The sequence below is a fragment of the Phallusia mammillata genome, chromosome 4, assembly GCF_965637545.1.
Source record: "Phallusia mammillata chromosome 4, kaPhaMamm4.hap1.1, whole genome shotgun sequence".
In the NCBI taxonomy this organism is placed as follows: domain Eukaryota; kingdom Metazoa; phylum Chordata; class Ascidiacea; order Phlebobranchia; family Ascidiidae; genus Phallusia; species Phallusia mammillata.
In genome coordinates this window covers 4997548-5016945 of record NC_137255.1, presented here as the reverse complement: position 1 = coordinate 5016945, position 19398 = coordinate 4997548, and the positions used below count along the sequence as shown (strand labels likewise).

At 34.8% G+C, this 19398-nt stretch overlaps 1 protein-coding gene across 2 annotated transcripts; it reads right to left on the bottom strand.

Moving 5' to 3' along the window:
- Positions 1-251: 251 nt before the first annotated feature.
- Positions 252-18665, bottom strand: LOC145222455 (uncharacterized). 2 transcript variants are annotated; one of them, XM_080088586.1, is made up of 28 exons: positions 18335-18665; positions 17815-17986; positions 17220-17337; positions 16571-16690; positions 15570-15743; positions 14762-14877; positions 14559-14690; positions 13763-13967; positions 13052-13289; positions 11120-11336; positions 10397-10551; positions 9644-9848; positions 8826-8964; positions 8248-8348; positions 8010-8134; positions 7595-7682; positions 6454-6641; positions 5859-5926; positions 5540-5615; positions 5029-5203; positions 4388-4504; positions 3792-3856; positions 3329-3364; positions 3196-3262; positions 2629-2746; positions 2491-2557; positions 1296-1473; positions 252-655 (listed from the first exon to the last, which is right to left on the bottom strand). In XM_080088586.1, exons 1-28 carry the CDS (start codon positions 18580-18582, stop codon positions 593-595), a joined length of 3771 nt encoding a protein of 1256 aa, XP_079944712.1. In that variant the 5' UTR covers positions 18583-18665; the 3' UTR covers positions 252-592. The 2 variants fall into 2 exon arrangements, with proteins under 2 accessions (XP_079944712.1, XP_079944714.1); XM_080088588.1 differs by having other exon boundaries at positions 3196-3259.
- Positions 18666-19398: the final 733 nt, after the last annotated feature.

Below are 19398 nucleotides of genomic sequence, written 5' to 3'. Positions count from 1 at the left end.
TCAATCTAAAAATACAGTAAACCTTGGTTACTCCGGACTCGTTTGGACCAAAAACAATTGTCTAAAGATACGGATTAATGGATGTCAATTAGTTTAAGGCTTACCACATTAAAAATCATTTGTACCTCAAGTTTTGTCTGATTTAAGCAAAGATCAAAGATTAACTAAATCCGCTTTAACCGAGGTATACTGTATTGCTTTCTGCCTCACTATTCACTGTAGCCAGCATTTTGTCAGATAGGCAAAACGAACACAAAATTTGGCTTGTATTTTATGGAACTTTTACAAAAAAAAACAAGTCGCAAACCATAAGCGCATGAAGAAGAAAAAACGCGAATAATAAAACGCTTTTGCATATGAATCTGCAGTAATTTTCACAGCAGTGAGGTAAAAAAAACTAAAATCCAGTGCAAAATAAACACAGTGCCAACACATTTTTTGCCACGACCATTCTGTTGCTTGTAGTTCGACTTTGTCACAGTGGCCTGTTCATAATACCACTGGTTTGTATTTGAAAATCATCAAACAGTGTTGAATAGAGAAGTCCGTACTCGGCTTGAAGATAGGCAGTTTTCGTTGTGCCCTTCATTCCTTATTGAATTGCACAGATTTTGCTGTTTACAGACTTCTCGCTACCATGCTTTCCAGCATCTTCCTGTTGAAAAGAGATTAACAGCAATAATTCATAGTAGACCAGGCCTATTAAAGGCGTTGTACCAAACCACCTGGTTCAAAAGCATTCCCAAATGGTAAGGCGTACGATTTTCGAATGCTCCAGGGCTGATCCCAGTTACAAATTTATGTAAATCTTATGCTTGACAGCAATGTTATGTTTGAGTTCTGATAAAACATCCACCGCTATGTTTTATCGTTAACAATATGAAAATTTCAATGTTGCCTCCCACTAAAAATAATATATAGTTTGTAGTTTTTTGTTTCATTTTTATCCTTGGTAGAAGCGCAATGCTTGAATGCATTGTGTCCACCATGTGTCAAACCGTTGAGAAGTCTATTTTGTCGGGTTCGAACATCGCTGCATAACTTTCTTGCTCAGGAAAACACCAGTGGCAAAGACAAGGTTGGAACCCACAACCATGCGAACACAATTTGGTCGCATTAACCACTCGGCCACTTAGGCAACATCTTCATGTAGGCCTGCCTACCTTCGAGGCTTACTGAGAGATTTAAATTTCGCCCAAATAGGATTTTGAAGAAAAAATATATAGTCCAAAGTCCAAACCTACAATACACCACCTGAATTGACCCAGCGAGTTTATGCAGAAAATCATTTGTACCTGTTTTCTCGCAACTGTATTCAGTTCCTCGCGCAAGTTCTGGATTTCATCCCGGAGTTTCTGCTCCTGCTCGAACTTCTCCCTTTCGTGGTTTTCCTGTAACTTCTTCAACATCTCCTCGTGCTCTTTCTGCAGTTGAAGAACTTTCCTTTCACTAATGCGCTTCTCTTTTTCCAACCTACAATAGAAAACGGTATTTAAATTGAACTGAGCTTACAATGGTTTTTACGGCAGGGGTGTCAAACATGTGGCACTTCAAGAGTTTTTGTGCGGCCCGCGAAGTAACTTTTGGAAGTTATGTGTTTTACTCAGGCGGAATACCCTGCCATACCAGTCAGTTCACATGCTGCAGTCATTTTCCATTAGTGGTATATTAAACGTTTTAATAGGATGATCGAAATAGCCCATCTTTGGAATCAGCAATTGCGATTGTTGCGTCATTTTATGCCATTGTTTTCACACAAAGCGATAAAGCTCAGTTGATTCTTTCACTCTCCTATACTGTATATCTGTTTGTTTTTTACCACAGTATTGTTTTTTAATGTAGTTAATAGCATTAATGGACATTTTACTTTTTATTCAAGCAAAGTGTTTTGTTGTCATGTTACGTTGTAACAAATGTTTCAAAAGTGCGGCCCTCGACTTACTTAAAAGTCTGTTTCGGGCCCTCAAAGTTGTTTGAGTTTGACACCCCTGCTTTAGGGTCCGCAGCATTTTTTATCTGATGGTAATGGTAAATAAAACAATACGCATAAGTTCAGTTTATGGCGTTAAGCCCTGTGTTTGTCGGTTTGTTAACACATTTTAATAAGCATTACCAACATTGTAAAATGGTTAAACTAGCCATTAAAACTAAGGATGGGCCGAGCCGAGCCAGAACCCGACTACTTGGTACCGAGCATCGCTGTTTTTGATGCTCAGCACAAACTGACCAGCACATTAAATTTGCATATTCATGTCCTGCTAACATACAAAGCAGCTCATTTTCGAAAGAACAAAAAACGACTGTTTTTTTGACGCTAGATGGTGAAAATACGAGCACTTCTTTGGTCTGTACAGCTTAATACACCGCAGGTACCTTGAAAAGCTACAAAACTAGCGTAGAATTGGGAATGTTTGTGACGTCACAATGCACCGAGAATTAACGTGAGATACTCGGTGTTGGAGCAACTGCAAAATAATTTAATTGGCAAACCTTTCAAGGTCTGCTGACATTTGCACTGGACTCCTTGACGGCGATCTGCTTGGAGTACGGCGTGGCGCTGACACAAAAAAACAAAAAATAACTTTATAACCAACCTAGACACCTAAACATGGCAAACCATTCACTTACAAGGCTGGAGGTACTTGGATTTGGAAGGAACCCTAGAGCGCCTCGGTGAAGGATCTCTAGACCGAGTTTTTGTTGCGGAACCCGGTTTACTTGCTGATGTCGATCTCACTGATACTCGCTACAATAAAAACACGTAACGTTTCATCATTTCCCCCTAACTCTATGTGTTAAGATATATACACACATAACTGGGATCAGCCTTAAAGCGATCATGCAAACCAGCGATCACGGCACATTCAAATATAAATCATAGTGCGCCAGGTCTATTGAATGCGTTATACTCCAGTCGTGGGTTCGAATCCCACCGCAGGCTAGATTTTTCTAGCCCACTCTTAATGAACGCTTCAAGGTTGATCCCAGTTATAAATGTATGTATATATCAACACATGAGTTGGAGGCAAAAAATGGACATTAAGCAAGTGAGGCAAAATATTCCAAATTATGCAAAAGGCAGGCGTTGCTCTACATGGCCACGATATAAATAGAACAAGCTTAATAGAAAATCAAATTCATAAAAATAAAGCTAATAAATATTACAAAACGCCTATAAAACGAAACTTGACTTACATCGGCCGACAGCTGACCTGGAACGCTGGAATCAGAACTTGAATCGGATTTCGCCGAAGTGTTTCTACTAAATGTAGAATAACATTTATTAGCAACTTTTATTTTTGATCACAAATGTTATATATTTTATTACCTTGGACGTGTGCTGGCAGTGGACGTCTTACGGGTTCTGAAACAGTAACAATTTAAACATGTATTAGCTAAAAAAGGCCTATCGACTATTTCGTACAGTGCGTTGTAAGATATATGTACAAAATTTACAAGTTCTGCATAAATTTATTTTCTTCGACTTTATGATACTAAAAAACAATTTTCCATGTATGTTTGTTAAAACGCACATCTGTACCCTTTTTCATTAAATGCAGACGAATTCGGTTAATCACATAATCAGTTTGCCAACCTTATTAAAGCAGTTATATGGATTATGCGACTAACCGAACGTCTTTCTCAACAAACGGCTACGGGTGGGTATTTACACTCACTATGCTCTTAACAGAATTGGCCAGTACACTGTAGTGGTATTTGGTCAAAAAAGTTTTTGTGGTGCCCCATTTAATCTAAGCATGTTTTTTATCCTACTAAATAAACTTTCTTACCTTGATGTGGGATTGGGGAGATGTTTGTTTGTAGATTGCTTGCGAACTGCCGGACTTTTCGGCGCCTGAAAAAAAAATAAATAGTTGCTATTTTCATGAAGGAAGCAATGAAAAACAACTGCTTGGTAAAGCCAGATTTGCACAGTCAAAGCCGCAGTCAGAGCAATAGGTTTAAGAATATGTCTGTGCCGTGACAATAGCTCTTTAAAAAGGGTTAAACTAAGATTTTTTATCCGAATTCAACTCCTAAAGTCTAATAACCAGCATCCCTACGATTGTAGTAAAAAATGATTGTTATTTATTTCTTTGTAAACGGCAAATGAAAACGTTTAAGAGCATTTTTTATCTAAAATAGACTAAAAATCTCCTGAAGATTTTTTTTACCCTCGAAAGGTAAGCATTCAGTACTATTAGGAGTCGGCCTGTCAGAGGGTCAGATACTGCTCAATCAATTGATTCTAAGTATTAGGAGTCGGAGTTGAAACCTTAAAACTCTCTTTATCCCATAACCTTGGGCGGAGGTTGTAAATGAAGATTTCAAAAAGGGCAAAAAATGACACAAAGTGGAGACAAAAACTAAAAAATTATTAGCATACTTCAATTTTTTTCGCTTCCTCCAATTCCTGTTTCAACCACAAAGGAGTGAGATCAAGCTCAGAAGCTTCTGAACTTGTGTCGTCATTACTACTCTGTGATTGCTGAAATGAAGGCACCTGGACAAATGTGACCGGGGTTACAAAAAGTGGTAAACGTTTGTCGCTACAGCTGTTTGATTTTATTTTAGAAACAACAACAGTTTGACTTGATTGTGCTGGAGTGTACTTAGGTATGAAAGGATGCGAGGGCAAAGTGTTTATAATTAAAATGTTGCATGCTTTGTGTACGAGTCTTATATGGTTGGATGTCACGTATGTCCACTTGTTATCACAAACATGGACAGACAGACAAACACTCACAAAACCTGGTACCTTTGCAATAACACAAAATCTCATACACGCATATAAAGATACACATGTTAACTTGTACAGAAGACTTGTACACAAACATACCTCCTTAAAAACTGTTACACAAGCACACATCTACAACCATACAGAAAGTAATAGAAAACACACACACATACACACACAAAAGGAAACTGGTACACAAACAACCACAAAAGATACATAACCTCGCATACAAACACCCAAACATGGGACCTGGTATACACACAAATGTCTAAATCAGATTTTCTGCTAACCTTAAGGCTTTGGATACTTGTCTTATCTTTCAGTGATTTTCTTCTCTTTTCCATTGCAGGATTTGCAGGTTGTGCGACTGGAGCGTTGGTTTCAACCAGGACAAACAGCTTGTCTTGAAACGGGATGATGTTGTCAAGAAAAGCAGATAAACCTTGGGACGGGTTTTGGGAATTTCTAGTGGAAATGAAAAGTTCATAATTTGCACACTAACTCGAACTGACTTGCAGTTTATAAAAACAATATTTATTTTTTAATTTAGTTCATAAAATTACATTCATTAAAGGCACACAACTGAAAAAAATCAAAACTTAGTACATGATAAACTGACTTATAGACACAAGTACATAAGACTGTAATGAACTTTCTTTTATTTTTACATAACACACAAGATTTGTTTGCTTTTTTTCACCACTATGTTAAAGTGTTCCATAAAAGACCCCAACAGTTGGGAATACTCATGAAAATATACTATAGCAAACAACCCGTGCAGCATAAAACTGTTAGACTTACTGAATATTTAAAATTGGCAGTGGGGTATAAAATATCTCTGGCAGTTTCAAGGCGTGGCTGTCAGGATCTAAAGAATCTAAAAAATTAAAAAAAATTAACATTACACAAATCTACCAATTAAAAAATGCCTAAAACAGGCTAATTACACAAAAACTAACCAAAACCTTGCCACAATCAAACAATTACCAGTCTTACCTTCTATAAAAAAAATCATCACACAAATCTGCTAATCAACAGAAATTGTCTAAAACTAACCAACCATTGTTTAGTCTGTAACAAACCAGAACTTTGATACTTAAACAAAAAACGATAATTTTACCTTCTACATTGACGTCTTGAAAACTGGATGCTCTACTGACGCATTCAGACACTGCGTCTTGTTGGTAACTAGTCAAAAATTACACAGACATATATCAGCCAAGATGTTTACCCTCTTAGTCATGTATTGATTAGACTATTATATATCATTTTAATGGGTAACACAAAACCTGACACATTTTTGGAATGTTTAATTTGAAAAAATGATTGATTAAAATTTGTTTAAATTAGTTTTTTCTGCAGACAATGTTTTCAAAAAAAGATCTGTTTTCAATTTAGTCATTATTTTTGTCAGGTAGTGCAGATAAATTGATTTTTAAACAAACAAAATTTATATTCCTCAGGGTTTTTTTTAAGGTTTGGTTTGGGTGACCGCTAAGTAGTTTTAAGAGACCGCAAGTGTTTCATTTAAATACCAAAAAATAGCCATTTCCAAATTTTGGGAAACCGCTGGAGAAATCCGAAACGGTCCCCCAAAACACCTTAAAAAAACACTGTTCCTGCCACAAAATATAATAAATGCCGAAAATATACATGTTTAACAATATGAAGGATCAAAATCAACAGTTTTTCCAATATATATATTGAAAACCCACCTTGATGCACTTCTGATACTTAAAGTACTGGCTGTGCTGAATGACCTTTTGTGACTTGTTTCACCTTTTGGTGGTTGCAAGTGACTGTTAATATTGTTGTTGTCTATCGGGCCAAACCTTGTACCCCAGTATAAAATGTTTCCACTGTCACAGCCAACCACTGTGTACGTATTTCCACAGGCAACAACCTACCAAAAATGCAAATTCATAAGATAAAAAATGCACGGTGGCACTAAATAGCCCATGATACTGCATGTTATCACACGGCAAGATGTTGTAAAGGACTTGAATATTCTTTCACAAAAATTTTAATTTTGCGGACTTTTGAAAGCATTGACGGTTAGAGCTATTCGGTTCAGGGGATGGTTTGAATTTTAAATTATACTAGAATTATACCCTTGTTGGGGCTTGTATTCTCACATTTAACATACCATGCAGTATTCTAAGCGGAATACCATGCGGTAACATACAGTATTTAGTACCAACCAAAAATGCATATGGTATTTAAGGGTGGTCTAAGCATAATATAATGAAGGGACACATTAGGGCTTGGAAAATACCTGGCAGGCCACAAAGGAGGAACTCTTTTGTAACAAAGGCCTGAATTTCCTGTTCTAATCGACTTTATGTTTTGAGACCCAAATGTTATTACCACAAGGCAGTGGCACCTCTGCTAGCACTCAGGTACAACTGTTTTCAAGTCACTTTGAGTGGCAATGTTTTCAACCAAGAGAAAAAACACAGGTTTATGTCATTATTAAAAGCAAAATGCCTTATTGCCACACAATCTAAACATTTTGACCTGCTATTTGATAGTAAGTATACTGTTTAAGGCTACTGCAATTAATTCAATGATTGTATGCAAAAAAGCTGTGTAAAGAATAATGATACTTTTCAGCAACACACTGGAGTGCTGTAAGGTGGCTACACTGGTCTATACAATGAATGTCTTGGCACCAGCTGCATTGATAAGACCTTTTAGGTTAAAAACAGTGTGCACTGTCTGCAGCTCACATTAAAAAATAAGATTACAAAAAGTGTACTGAGGGATTTAACACTGGGATATTGGGTTTGTATTAAACTTTTATAACACTAACTAGTCAAGTTTCAGAATAATTTTGTGTGAATTTGAACAACTTACAGTAACTCCTTCATCCTTTAATGATTTGATCAAATAAGGTGAAGGCTTCTGTTTTGCATCTTTTGTTGCCATTTGACCATCTTTATTACTGTAAAAAATTGTTGATTAAAATAAAATGTCTTAAATTGAGTTCAATCCATCAGGTTTCACCATGTTAAAATCATTGCCAAAAAAATAACTGCTCAAGGAAGCACAACTGGGCGATACAGAACTAGAACTCATAAATTTGTGAATACAAGGCAGTCACGCTAAACACTCGGCCATCTTGGTGACTTAAATTTTTACTTTTTATCAACTTGTACAATAATTTTGTTTAGCACTAAGGATTTCTTGTAAAGTGATATCAAGTAAAAAAGCATCAAAAAAAGTGTTTCTTTGTAGTTGGTACTCTGCCCAATTTGGTTCTATTGCTTACCTGCCCATAACCAACACTTGGCCAGACTCGGTCAAAACCACTGTATGATTTTTACCCATAGCAACATCTATTACAGCTTTGATAGATTTAAGAGCAGTTGGTACTTTCTTGTTTTCTACTTCAGTCTGCAAGTAAAAATTCAAGTTTAGGATAAAAATATTGGCTTGCAACATTTCAAATTGAAATGTGTATCAGACAGTTAAATATATGCAGACTGTTAAACGCCAAATAGGGATACCTTTTTCAGTTTGCTGTGAAATGCCATGAGGAAACCAGTGCGCTCATTTAGACCCAATTTGTTATAGTTGTTATTTCCACAAGCAAGCAGGGTACCGATTTCTGAAGAAGTGCAAAACACTCTCTTAACAAACACACATACACTCACAATTCATTAGAACAAATTTTCACATCTAGGTGAATTGTCTTTAACACTATTGGTATTTTTTGCCAACCAGAATGGTATATAGGTTAAAGAAATTGACAATAAAAATGTGTGGGAAATGAATTAACTAGTCAAACAAAAACAATAGATTTAGTAAGCTGAAGATACTCAATGGGGATGTCATTGCCAACAAACTCGAAATGGAAGCACCTCATTGCAGTAACAAATTCCAGTTACAAAATTGGCATCATGGTGACTAATAGGTTGCAGCAAGTTTGCATGAACCTAACAATCTTTATTTTAACAAATGGAGTCTTTGTTTTCAATTTTTGTTTTACAAAAAATATTTTATTATAACAAAAGGTGTGCAAAAACATCCCAGTTATAGACATTGTACAAAAACTTGCCCATCTTTGCCACAAAGCAATTTTTACCAGTTATAAAGATGGTGGCATCACATGCACATCGAACATCTCGTATCGGTTGACTGACGTTGATTTTTGTTGGTTCTATGACATCTTCTTCATCACCTGTGCCAAGTCGACCATGACCACCACATCCCCAAGCATAAGCCTACAAAAGCAAATCCTTCCTATAAATCAAATTTCTTCGCATAGATATTTAACTTTAGTTATTCAGCCATTTTCAAACTAAAACATTTTGGAAAAAAGGTTATCAAATCTGTGATAAGAATGTTTTAACTGAGAACATGTAAATGCAACAGAAATATATCTTGGTTTGCATTTAAAAGTGAAAGGATTTTTCAGTTGAAACCTTAGGCAAACTCCATCCAATTACATAATAAACTGGCCATATTGGTATAAAGCAGGGGTCGTCAACGCGAGGTGGGTTTTTTATGTCACGCCAACCAATTCGCATGTTTATATTTACGTAATAATTTAACATTTTACACTGCTTGTTTATAGATTTTATCATGTCATTGTCTTAAAATTCAGCCCTACATTCACAAAACACTCTGCTTTCTCTTTATTATTGATATCAGCTGGGACGAACCACTATTATTCAAAAAAATGTTGGCATGCGAGGTTGTTAACACATGGAAATAACAAGTAAATTGAAACACATTGCCTAAACGGTTGCCGACCCCTGGTATAAAGTATTGTACTACCTGCTTTGTATTTTGCTCATGTATCCACAGAAATATAAATTTTATTTACAATCTTTACATATGTGTATGTGTATCTCAAACTTTTTTCTGTTGAAGGCAAATATACCAACAAACATTACATACTATGCCATCAGTTCCAAGAGCAATGACGTGGTTATCTCCACAAGACACAGACATAACATCAAATGGAAGCAGGGCTTCGATAAGACGAGGACTTGTACACCGACTAATGTCACCATGACCGAGACACCCTTGCTGACCGTCGCCACATGTCATGGCAATTCCATTGTCCGACACAAACACGCTGAAGTTGGCACCACAACTGACACTATAAGCAACAATACAATTTATATGTATAAATTAAATTTATTGGAACACACTATATACGGATCTGTTCATAAGTTTTATAATGAAAATAATGTCTCAAATAGACATAAAATGCAACATGCTTTTCGGTTCAAATGAGCATTTGCCGAAATGTTAGAAAAATAAAGCATGTCACTATGTCTATTTGGGCAGTTATTTTCTTTGTTAAATTGGTTACCTGTTCAAATATATAACCCTGTGGTTTACTTCCTTAGATTGTGTAGTTTTATTGTGCGTACAGGTGTTTAAAAATATCACAAGTGTGATCTATTTTGTTCTATTACAGTTTAGGATTTCATGCAATTAAATGAAATATGCAAATAACCAAATTGCATTTTTTGGTCAATGCAATGTCACCAACTCAAAAACAGCACACAATTTAGCATTTCAAAAAGTACCAAGCGGTACACCAGTGGTTCTCAACTAGTGGTCCATGATGACTTTTTGGGTGGTCCACAGCCAGCATGGACTATTGCAACATGGATTTGGTGCATCTCTTTAGTAACTTACTTTATAATTGATTTTCCCTTTAAGGCTTCTACCAACTGAGGTTTGGGAACTGTTTCCAAGTTCCCATGGCCCAATTGCCCATAGCTGTTGTCTCCCCAGGTGTAAACGACTCGGTCCATCGCCACGACAACCACATGATTTTGACCAACTGCCACCTGCATAAAATGTCATAATAAAATGGGTTTTGTTAGACTATGTTACCATTGCACATACACTATGGCCCATCCTAAAAAGGATATTCACAATCACAATGAACTTAGGAACACAATTCATGGCTTTAAAAATTCAGACAAGAAACACACAAGCCAAGACATTTGCAAAAAAACATTACATTTCGTCTTATGTCATTCGTAATTTTTTTTGTTTTTACAAGACAGATAGGTAAATTGCTAATTAGCTGTAGGGGCAAACATAGCATTCAATTCAATATGCTTTGTAGAGTGCGTAATATGTTTAAAAATGTCAATACTTTATTTAATAAGACATTGCTTACTATTGCTCTATTTAAAAGGGCAATTGGGGTAATTTCAGGTGGGGCCCAAGTATGAAATGGAATGATCCATATACAACAGTTTCATGTCATACAAATTTTTTAAATTACATTCAATTCAGTCACTTTATACATATTTGGCATATTTCTATGACTAGCCACTTTAATTTAGACATCAATTGCAAAGCAGTATATTTGTGGAAAAAACAAACATAAAAATCATATCAATGCACCTGTTTAATTTTGATTTTTGAAGGAAGGCCATCAACTAGTGAAATATTCATCATACTTGTGTTGTAGGAATACAAAACCGATCTTGTTCCCTCTGCTTGCTTTCGTTCCCCTGAATTTCTTGATCCAGGGGTTATATGGGGTCGTATCTGATTTGGATATTGTGATAATAACGCAGGGACATGGATCTGTTCCAGTTGAAAAGCTGATGGTCTTTGTCTAAAACAGATAATTGCAGTTTTACATTACGAAAAGTTTATATCGTTTAGAGCAGGGGCGTGCAACATACGGCCTGCGAGCCACAGTCCAGCCCGCAAAGCTATTTAGTGTGGCCACCACCAACACACTAATTAAGATAAAAAATGCAATTCTTCTGGGAATTTAGCAAAATTTTTCACTAGTTTTTGGTAAATCTCCTAGGTTGCTATACTATACGTAACAAATATAAGCTAAATCAGCGTTTTCCAACCGGTGGATCATACAAAAGTTACAGCAAGTAGCCTACTTCACCGAATGTGACGTAACAATTCCCTTTGTCTAGTAAAGAATTATTTTGTTGCGAAAGTCAGTTTTGCGCTGAAACTCTGTATGTTGTAGAAAATAAATTTATTGATGCTTTTGGAGGAATTTCGAATTTATAGTGCACATGAAAAAAAGTTATGTGGCCCTCACTTGAGGTCCAAAATTGGTTATACGGCCCAATGACGAAAAATGTTGCACACCCCTGGTTTCGAGTAACTACGTATGAATGACTTTAATCTATTTATTTTAACAAAATTGACGTTTTCTGAAAATTTTGTGATTTATTCTAAAATTACTTTATGATTTAAATGGGGTACAACCTGTAGATATATTTAAGCAACAAGGACACTACATACAAAGGACATATTTTTAACCACCAACATGCAAAAAACATGCTTAAATGTTGCTCTAATCACTGATGATGTCCACAGCTTTTTTGAACGTTTAGTGATAATCGCTTTATATTTATGCTACTTTAATTCAAATGGAAATTTTATGACGTAGGTACATGTATTAAATAAAGTATGTCTTTATTACGAGGGGCAATTGTGTACTTATGGTGACTTATAATTTGACTAAAAAATGTCATAATTATAGAATTTGCAATTATATTGAGTCACCAAGAATAAATAATTACCTAAACTGGCAAGGTAAATGGTTTAAATATAGATAAAAAAATATGCTTAGCATATAGGTAAAATTTATTTAGGATATTGACATAAAGATGGTTCACTAAAGTACAGGTACTAAAACAACTTAAACTTATAAAAAAAAAACTGAAAATATAAAACAAAACAACAAAAATGACTCAAAACATATGAATGTCACAGTTTGAAACTGATGACGAAAAAACAAATATGAAAGTAAAATTTACATATAATATGAAAAACGAAATAATTCATGCTTAATGGATCACAAACACCAGTATTTACCTCCACATTGTTTATATTGAAAACCTGAAAATAGCAATCAAATTTATTCCAAAAATTACTATAATATGTAGATGCTTACACTAGCCAATATGGCCTATCTCTCGTCACCAGCTGCAGTGATGAGACCTTATAGGTCGAAACAGTGTGCACTGTCTGCAGCTTACAGTTATATTGTTAGGTAATAATCACTATATATATGCCAAAGATATATTAGTTAATTTATTTTTGAACAGTGTGACCATAATCTTATGACAAAGGTAGAAACTACGTTTTGCTTTCCTATTTGTTACTAAAAGCAGTATTACCAATGACCTAAATCTTTTAAAATGATTTCATTGATTGTTTTTTGTTTTTTTAGCCCGCAAATGGTGCCATGAGCAAAAATGCAATTCGTTTGTGTTCTGCATGTTGAAAAACCTTGTATTATGTAAAACAAAATTAATATGGCAGGATTTAGATATCTACAATATCCTAACTTACTCAGGCTCTTTGTGTAGCATATCCTTGACCAATTTTCTCATTTCCGACGAGTAATCACCACGAATTGGGGCAATTTGGCCATTCATGATTTTATTGACTAGCGCTGGAAGGTTAGTGCCTTCGAAAGTTCTTTGTAGCGTTGCCATCTCATATAAAATACAGCCAAGAGCCCAAATATCTGATTTTTCGTCATATGGTTTGCCTTCGCATATTTCGGGTGATATGTAATATGGAGTTCCTGCAAAAATGTGAAACTGCTTTTTATGTTGATCCTTAAAATAATGTAAACACATACAACATGTATACAAGATAGGATATAGCATACCCAAAACAGTTTATATATGTGCATCAAACAATATGCAAAATTTAGGTATAGCATAAAGAATGGGTAGTATTCTTTTATTAAATCATAGTTCTAATAGAAGAAAATGCAAATTTTGTAAGTTATTTTGCAAGTAAAATATCATTTTTTAAGCACCAGTTCCAAACACAAACACAAAAAAAATTAACAAATGATATGCTTCTGTAATACAAAATCTCCATGCCATCAACTGGATTGTAATTATGTAAAATATATTTTTAGCTAATCAAAAAAAAATTGCCTTGCTCAAACCAAATAATACAAACCCAATTTTATATTTAACATACAAATAAAGTCTTTGTTTACAATTCCAAGCCTTGACAATGGTACTTCACATAAACATTTTATACCTAGAACAGTGTTTGCGACATTATTTCGACTGGTCATGACTTTGGAAATTCCGAAGTCACCGATCTTCACAAAGCCGTCTTTGGTGAGAAAAATGTTAGCTGTCTTTAGGTCACGATGAAGTACTTTTTGTTTGTGCATATAGTTGATCCCACATACAATTTGCACAAACTTGGTCAAAATCTCTTTCTCTTCCAAGGGAGATTCCTACAAAAGAAAAAAATCATGTTTGGCACAGAATCTAACCCCTCCAGTTGTATGCATGTAATTTTGACGAATGTTGAGACTAACTGGTTCAGGAAAAACAATTAAAAATGTTCCCGGCTCAAAATCAACAAGTTATAAAACCTAAATATTTCACCTACTGAGGTATTGTATGTCAAAAATTCTTTAAAATAGACTTTTGAGTTACAAAAATTGCTACTTTGTTATTATTGCAAAAGAAAATACACAGGTATTGTTTGCAGTTGTGGACATAATAATGTCTTAATCAGACAAAAAACTATTGAAAATGGTTACTTCATTTTATAAGGTTCATTGATACTGCTCAATTTACCTGTATGTCCAATAGCATTTTTTTACCCATGTAATAACATATAATTGTCTATGTGTCTTGGCATGCACACAAGCTCCATGTGTACTATGAGCAACACGTTTTTGTCTAATTAATTAATTTACGGTTGATTTTGGATTATATTTTATGGGCAACACAGATTTCCTAAGTGCTGAAAATGTGTACAATTGTAAAGAAAACGAGGAAAAAATTACCCATATAGTTTAAACAAACTTCAGACTTACTCTTTTGTTCAAAAACTGAGCCAATGTCCCATCATCAGCATATTCCATTTCTATCATCAGGACACCATTGGCCTCGAACGTGTCATAATAGCAAATAATATTTGGGTGGTTGAGCATAGAAAGAACTTTGGTCTGTAAACATGAAAAATTGGAAATCAACAATCCTAATATTTGTTTTTCCAATGTTGACAAAAGCTTTAGACCTCATTCATAGCCATCTGTCTTTCCTGATTGTTTAATTCTGTCATGTTGATTTCTTTTAGTACGACGAGAGAATTATCGTCCTTTTTGCGATAAAGCACAGCTGTTCCGAATGCACCTGGGTTGGATCAACAAAATTGGAGATTTAATAAATCATTTTTTTATTGATAGTTTGTGTAAAACGGTGTAATATAACTGTGACCGGCTGGTCTGGCAATATGTACAAAACTGTGACCTTTTCACATCACAAATAGACATGTTTTTTTTTGGTTCAATACAGATGGTGTGGACTGAGGAATATCTATGCTATAACCATTTAGCAAAAAGAAAATTTAATACCTTTATTATGTATAGCAGTGTACAAAAAACACTTTTATGTAAGACCGGCTAGGTCGTTTTTTGCAAGAAATAATGCAATCCAACTTTAGCATTTAAGTATATGTGTGTGCTTATGTTGATGACATTAGACAAATTTTATTCTTTTTAACCATTTTGTCTATCCAATCTGATTTTCACATCTTTTCAAAATGAGGTGATTCTAATTATGGGTCTTACCTACAAATCAGCTTAATTGTCTTACAAACATTAGTTTTTAATTTCTGTAAATTTCATGTGTAAAATCCATGGAGTTTGCTAAGTGTCAAAAGCTACAGTACAAAGAGCTTTCAAAAAGATATATTATGGCCGTATTTGTAACATGTAAAATGTTTTCAACTTAATTTTCCCAGACAGCAGGAGTAAAGTCTGTGTCATTTAGTATCTTCAAGGGGAAAATTTTGCACTTTGTGCCAACGGGTGACATATATTTACCTTTGCCGACCATGCGTATTTTTTCAAACACATCCATTGTTTGATAAGTTCCACTGCCCCAGTTTCTCAGTTTGTCTGCGGGAAAATACATCTCCCCGACTGAAAAGCTTTTGTTGTCGACTTCCACAAAAACATCTGAGCCCAGTTGTTCCATTGACAAATGGACAGGTACACCTAAAAATAATTTCTGCCTGTTACTGATTTATAGTTTTGACTTGGATTGCGAGTTTTAATTTGCCACAAAAATATTTATAGATGGGCTAAATAAAATATATGTATATTTTATACATTAGTCACAAAAATATTTATTTATTAGTGGGCTGACTTAACTGTAAATTTGCAGATTTAAAAAAAACTTTACACAACTGTATGATAACACTATATACTGATCTGTTCATACATTTAATGGTGAAAATAACGGTCCAAGTGTAGACGTAAAAAGTGACATGCTTTAAATTTCAAATGTTTTGGCAAATGCTCATGCCATCATCAGTGATGAAATATAAAGCATGACACTTTTTGTGTCTATTTGGGCCGTTATTTTCACCATTAAATGTATGATAACTTATATTAAAAAAATTATAAAACATATTTGGTGAATGGGGTAACAAATATATTTATATATACATTGAAAATGTGGTTTCCACTTTTATAATGGATATTAAATTCATAAGGCAGTGGTTCCCAACCTTTTTTAACAAATTCTTTCCATAAAACTCAAAACATTTTTTGTTCCTCCCTAATATACTATAGATGATAAACCATACAAAGATCATTTAAAATTGGGTATTTTTTCAACTTCACAGGTTACATTCCCAGAGATGAAGTGTCTATTTACAAACGACATCCACAAAGTAAAGTAAATTCCTCTCCGGTTGGTAACTACTCTCATAGGGTCATGAAACTTAGCATTTTTCATATGTTTTACTTGTGGCATCATATATAATAGCGTCAACAATGAAGTACACAATTGTATGAAGCACAAAACAATTTTGGCCTACCCAGTAGTCTTTGTAGCGATGCAACAAAGCCATCTTGTTGACAACCCATTGCAATAAAGTCAAGACGGCATTGTGGTTTCCTTTCAACAAACTTGTCAAAAAGTATCTTGAAAAACTTGCCTAGAAAAGGGCAGCAATTTAATACTACATACATTACTACCTTTAATTCATACATATATATTTATCAATGTTTTGTTTTGTATCAAGCACTAAAACAGTTCAAAACATTTACATGACTGAAAGTGTTGCCAATTTTTACAGATCCTAAATTACCAAAACACACTCAAGTGTCCAAAAGTAAAATATAATTGTTATGTAAGCTGTAAGTTCACATGTTTTCAAATCACAAAACTTCTATGCAAGAATGAAGGTTTGAACTAGTCACTCAGAAAAAAACTGCATTACTATGTTACCTGCACCCAGTGGTGGGATTCAAATTTTTTGTCACTCGGTTCTATGGCAAAAGTCATATTTTTCAGCTGGTTCTGTTACAAAAAGTCCATTGACAGTAACCAGTAATTCTGACCGGTTCGCTGATCTCATAAAATTTAGTGAGATGGTTCTACAGAAGCAGTGCTAACCGGCTGAATCCCACCACTGCCTGCACCCATACTACAAAAAGCAGATATGTTTGCAAGAGTTTTCATACCTGGACCAAACTTGGATGAAAGGTTGGTGTTAACCCCTAAAACCCCTTGATTATTCTTCAAAGGTGCCATGAGCATTCCGTTGGGTTTGCAAGTAACCATTAAAGCAACAGAAGAAACCTACGAGAAACCACAATAATAAAATGTGTTATGTGATAAAGATAGGTACATTGGGTGGCACAAATTGAAAATTTTCATCAAAAAAACAAAAACAAATTTCAGATGTTTGTAGCTTGTTTACAAATAAAGCATAATGTGAAAAAACATGAATTTGTATTAGAAATTCAATTCTGTGGAACATCTCTTAGAGATTTTAATTCCTATATTATAACCATTCTTCTGTAAACTAAAAAATACAAGGCACAGGGGACATAATTTAAACAAAAATGTCCCCTTTTATGCAATGTAAATATGATGTAACAGTTCATGTAACTTGCTAACACAAAATAGTGGACTCCAAATATAACAATTATAAAAAGTAGTTCACATGCAGTATTCCTCAGTACATTTAATAACATTTGTTTATTGTTTTATTGGTCATTTTCTGTATTAGATGATAGACAGATTTCGTCAGACCAGTAACTGTTTATCACTTACTTTTTGGCCATCATCCAATGAACAACAAATCAACGCCAGTAATGAGTCAAATGTAACAGTTTCATAGTTATACAAAACTACAATCACATCATTGTTGACAGACTTCTCCAGAACAGCAGCTAATTTGCATTTGCTCGACACAATCAACAATTTCATGGGAACTTCTTTCACGCTAAAAATATGTTTGTTAAGTTAAGTGTTTGAAACAGTAGTATAGCATATAAATTTACAACAACACGACGCTAAAAAACTAATATTCCTGACAAGCTCATGCAGATGAAATCCAGTTAATCGCATAACAGTTAATCACAGATTTTGCTGAACTGCATTAGAATCCTAACCAAGAAATAATAGGAGAATTGTCCACTAAGTCGCATAATCCATTAGTCCACCATGGGGCTGCCTGTTTTATCGCAAGTCCATTGAGTCATTTTTTATTTTATTTTTTTAGACTTGGGCAGTTGGGGACCGCTATTTTGTTCAGCTGGAGCAATACCACAAAATGTATTGCAGAGCATACCTTTGCTTGTTTATAATGGTTGTGAGTTCTTTTGCTTCCAGTCCATTGACAGATCTGGAAACTTTTGCTGTTTTGTCTCTCGACAATACTCCATTTGCACTTGTGGGTTTATTCAGTGGTTGTTTACCAGAATACTGCTCACATTTGTGACCGTTTGCTCTATTCGGCTTAGGAGAGACACTTCTAGATCGTTTCGGTTGCTGCACAAACAACTTTTCCCCACTTTTTCTGCCAATACTCCGGGACATTGCTTTTTCATGCAACGTTTGCAGAAAAGAAACAACAAGAATTTTTTTCTAGACTCAGTATTTCATGTTTGATCTCGATGTTTTAATCTAAACAATAATGATTTATTCGACAAACAATACTAAAGTAGTTTGGTGATAAATAATTTTTCATTTTGTTTTTATGGTATTTACAATTACACATTTGATTGTAGGATTAAATAGGTTAAAAATACAGTAAAAATCTGGCTAATATAGTTGTACAATCTTGCTAACTTTTATTAAGAGATAACAACTGCCGAAAACTTCCAAAGTGTTCCATTCTTACATAATCATTCCAATGAATGAAGAATAGCATTCCAAGAAAATCCCATACAAACTATGTGAGCAATCATGCGTGAAAACCTTCGTCACTCAACCATGTAAAAAATGAACTGACGTCACTGGTAATTATCCAGATTGCACTGAAAACAGCGAATAGCGTTTTTACTTTCTTCTCATTATTTCCATAGGTCTTAATTAGGTGACAAATGAGTAACGCCAATAGTCTACTTTTGTTCATTTGGGGAGAAAAAGTGTTGCTAGCGCTAGTGGGTTTTGAAATTACCGATTGTGCGACCAAAAAATGCACTATCAAATTGTTTTGGGGGAGGGTCGTGGCCCCTTGCCCCCTGGGTACATCAAAAACTGCCATTTATCAACGGCACTACTACGTTCACGATGCAACAATGTAGAGAAATTTGGACTTTTATTAAGTTTGTTTCATCCGTGTTGTAGCAAGGCCTCTCGGGTCGAAAATATCCACTTAATTCGACCCGACGTTTAGTAACTGGAGGTAGC